General features: G+C 35.1%; 1 protein-coding gene across 1 annotated transcript; it reads left to right on the top strand.

Annotated features, from left to right (window-relative positions):
• The first annotated feature begins 313 nt into the window (after positions 1–313).
• Positions 314–1,897, top strand: LOC108914072. Its single transcript, XM_018719775.2, has one exon. It carries the CDS (start codon positions 314–316, stop codon positions 1,895–1,897), a length of 1,584 nt encoding a protein of 527 aa, XP_018575291.2.
• Positions 1,898–2,809: the final 912 nt, after the last annotated feature.

Raw genomic sequence — 2,809 nt, forward strand, 5'->3', positions numbered from 1 at the left:
TTTAATGAACCATTTTAAAGGATTTAAGTGTAAAGCTGTTGGACATCCTACAGTTTTAACCTATGAAGAAGAGGAAATGTTGGTGCATACGTTAGTTAAGCTTGGCGAATGGGGCTAAGGATTCGACCGACTACAACTCCAAAGATGTGTGCAAGACTACGTGCAAAAACTTGATCGACCGAATCCGTTCCGCAATGGAATGCCAGGTATTGATTGGTGCATAATGTTCGAAAAAAGATGGTCTAAAGAAATAAGTAGACGAGTGGCTCAAAATCTTTCCAAGAATAGAGCTGTAGCGGGGTCACGGTAGGTAATGGAAGATTGTTATAATAAATTGCAAGCTGTCTATTCGCGTTTCGGTTTGGATAAAAAGCCACAGAACATCTTTAATTGTGATGAGATTGGTTTTCAAACCGATGCAGGTGTCCAGAAAGTGTTGTGGAAAAGGGGTAGCCGAAATCCAAACAAATTAGTCGGTAGCGTCACAAAAGCTACGTACACGGTCCTTATATGTTGCAATGCTGTTGGAGACTTCTTACCAATGTTTATCAACTACAAAGGACTTCACCTGTATTCCACTTGGTGCGTGGACGGACCGGAGAATTGTTATAATTGTTCACCGTCTGGTTGGATGGAGTCCCTTCAGTTTTTTGATTGGTTTACTAACTGTTTTATTCCTTCAACTTCAGATTTACAGGATACTAAGCTTCTTATTTTGGATGGGCATAACTCACATTTATCTTTGGACTTGATAGAAACAGCCGCAAAACATAATATCGAAATATTCTGTTTACCAGCTCACACGTCCCATTTAGTTCAGCCTCTGGATGTTGGCGTTTACAAATCGGTTAAGGCATCTTGGAGAAAAATACTTCGAGATTTTTATCAAGAATCGGGTTACAAAAATATCGATAAAATTGTATTCCCTTCTTTAATGAAAAAATTGGCCAACACTCCAAGTTTGTCCAGAAGTAATGCGGTAGGTGGCTTTGATGGGTCGGGCATTTACCCTTTGTCTTTAGAAAAAATGACAAAAGAATCTCAGATGGCACACATTGTTAACGGTGAGGATTCTGCTCAGATGCCATCCACATCTTCTGGGGACTCAGGCGAAAATGGCCAATTGCCGTCGACATCTTACAACATAATAAGGAATAAAATATCAGAACAGACACCCTGTCCTTCTACACCAGAAGATATTAAAACAAGTTTAGCAAATTCAATTTTGTCAGTCCTAAGGACTGAAAACACAAAAAAATCGACCGTTATTAAAAAAAACAGAGTAAACAGAAAATTTGCTGAAAGCCTAACAGACAAAGATGTTTTAAAAAGACTTCGTGAAAAGGAAGAAGAAAAACAATCTAAAAAAAAAGCAAAACCAAAAGCAACCATTGGCAAACAAAAAAAGAAAAGAAAGGCACAAGAATCACAACAACCTAGCTCCAGTTCGTCAGAAAGTGAGGTAATTTATGATGATAACAGTGACAATGAGCCGGAAGATTTTGAAGATTTGATCACTGCAGAAAATGAACAAGTAGAGAATGAGATAATTGAAGAAGAAGGAGAAAATGGGGTAATTGAGGCTAAAACAAACAACAGTCAAAGAAGTACTCATGCTGACATTCAAAACGTTAAACTTGGGAATTGGGTGGTCGTTAAATATCCTGGGAAAAAAGATATCATTCATTACATAGGAAAGGTTGTACAAGTAAAGGATGGCGATATTAAGGTTAACTTTTTACGTAAAAAAGGTTTGTATTTTGTATATCCTGATGTTGAGGACACAGAGTCGGTATTATTAAATGCAGTAGTTGCAATTATTGACGAACCGGCGATAAATAGAGGAATGCATTTTTTTAAAGTGCCCCACATTAGTGGAGTTACCAAAATTTATTAGTTTAGTAAGTATTGTTACCTTGCCAAAGTCACGTACCAAAATTTAGTTTGTATGTTTTTAAGTTGCAATTCCTAGTTTAAGTTCCAGTTTTTGATAATAATGTTCCTACATTATTCTTGTGTTATTCAGAATAAAAATATGATTTCTTTAAAAGCAACAAGGTTTTTAGGCTGTTTTACCCAATAAGTCCTTAGTTTTGAAAAAAAAAGGAAAAATTGTTCGTTTCTAAGTACCTAAAAAGGCCATAAAACAAATTTATGTGTCAATGTTGCTTAACGATTCCCTAAGATTGACTTAGGCTTCAATTTATATGGGGTGTCAATGTTATACTATCTATGGGGTAACATTGACACCGGACAAGTTTTTAAAAAAAATTTTTTTTGGATAAAGTAAAAATCAGAACATTACGTACATCATTGCTTAGTATTACTATACAGGGTGTAACTAAATAAGTGTAAAACATTTAAGGGGGGTGATTCCTCATCGAAAAAAAGATAGGATCTTTCATATAAAGAAACTTCATTGGAGCATCCCTTGTTAAGATACAGCCCCTTAAAGGGGGTACATAAAATTTGTTTAACAATTTTTTTCACAAGCACTAAACAAGTTACAATATTGAAATTAACCTGACATTTTCTACTACCAAAAAGACACTTAGCCAGTAATTTATTTGGTTTACCCCATGGTAGTAAGGGGTGGAAAACGCAACCCCTAAAATTTATTTCCAACGTAATTTTTTGTCTTATTATTTTTTTACCATTTAAAAATTTATTTCCGATAGCCTGTTTCATTCTAAAAAAAAATGTCTCTTGAATTTTTTGCCCAAATTAAACCAGTTCGCAGTAAAAAATTATTTTACGAACAACTACAGAGATACATCGTCATAAATGCGGACTGGATTTACATCTATTT

This window comes from Anoplophora glabripennis, unplaced genomic scaffold (genome assembly GCF_000390285.2).
Source record: "Anoplophora glabripennis isolate ALB-LARVAE unplaced genomic scaffold, Agla_2.0 scaffold1290, whole genome shotgun sequence".
Taxonomy (NCBI): domain Eukaryota; kingdom Metazoa; phylum Arthropoda; class Insecta; order Coleoptera; family Cerambycidae; genus Anoplophora; species Anoplophora glabripennis.

What these genes read in the sequence shown, in the direction of transcription:
- LOC108914072 (XM_018719775.2), top strand. Translation starts at nt 314, where the DNA reads ATGGAAGATTGTTATAATAAATTGCAAGCTGTCTATTCGCGTTTCGGT.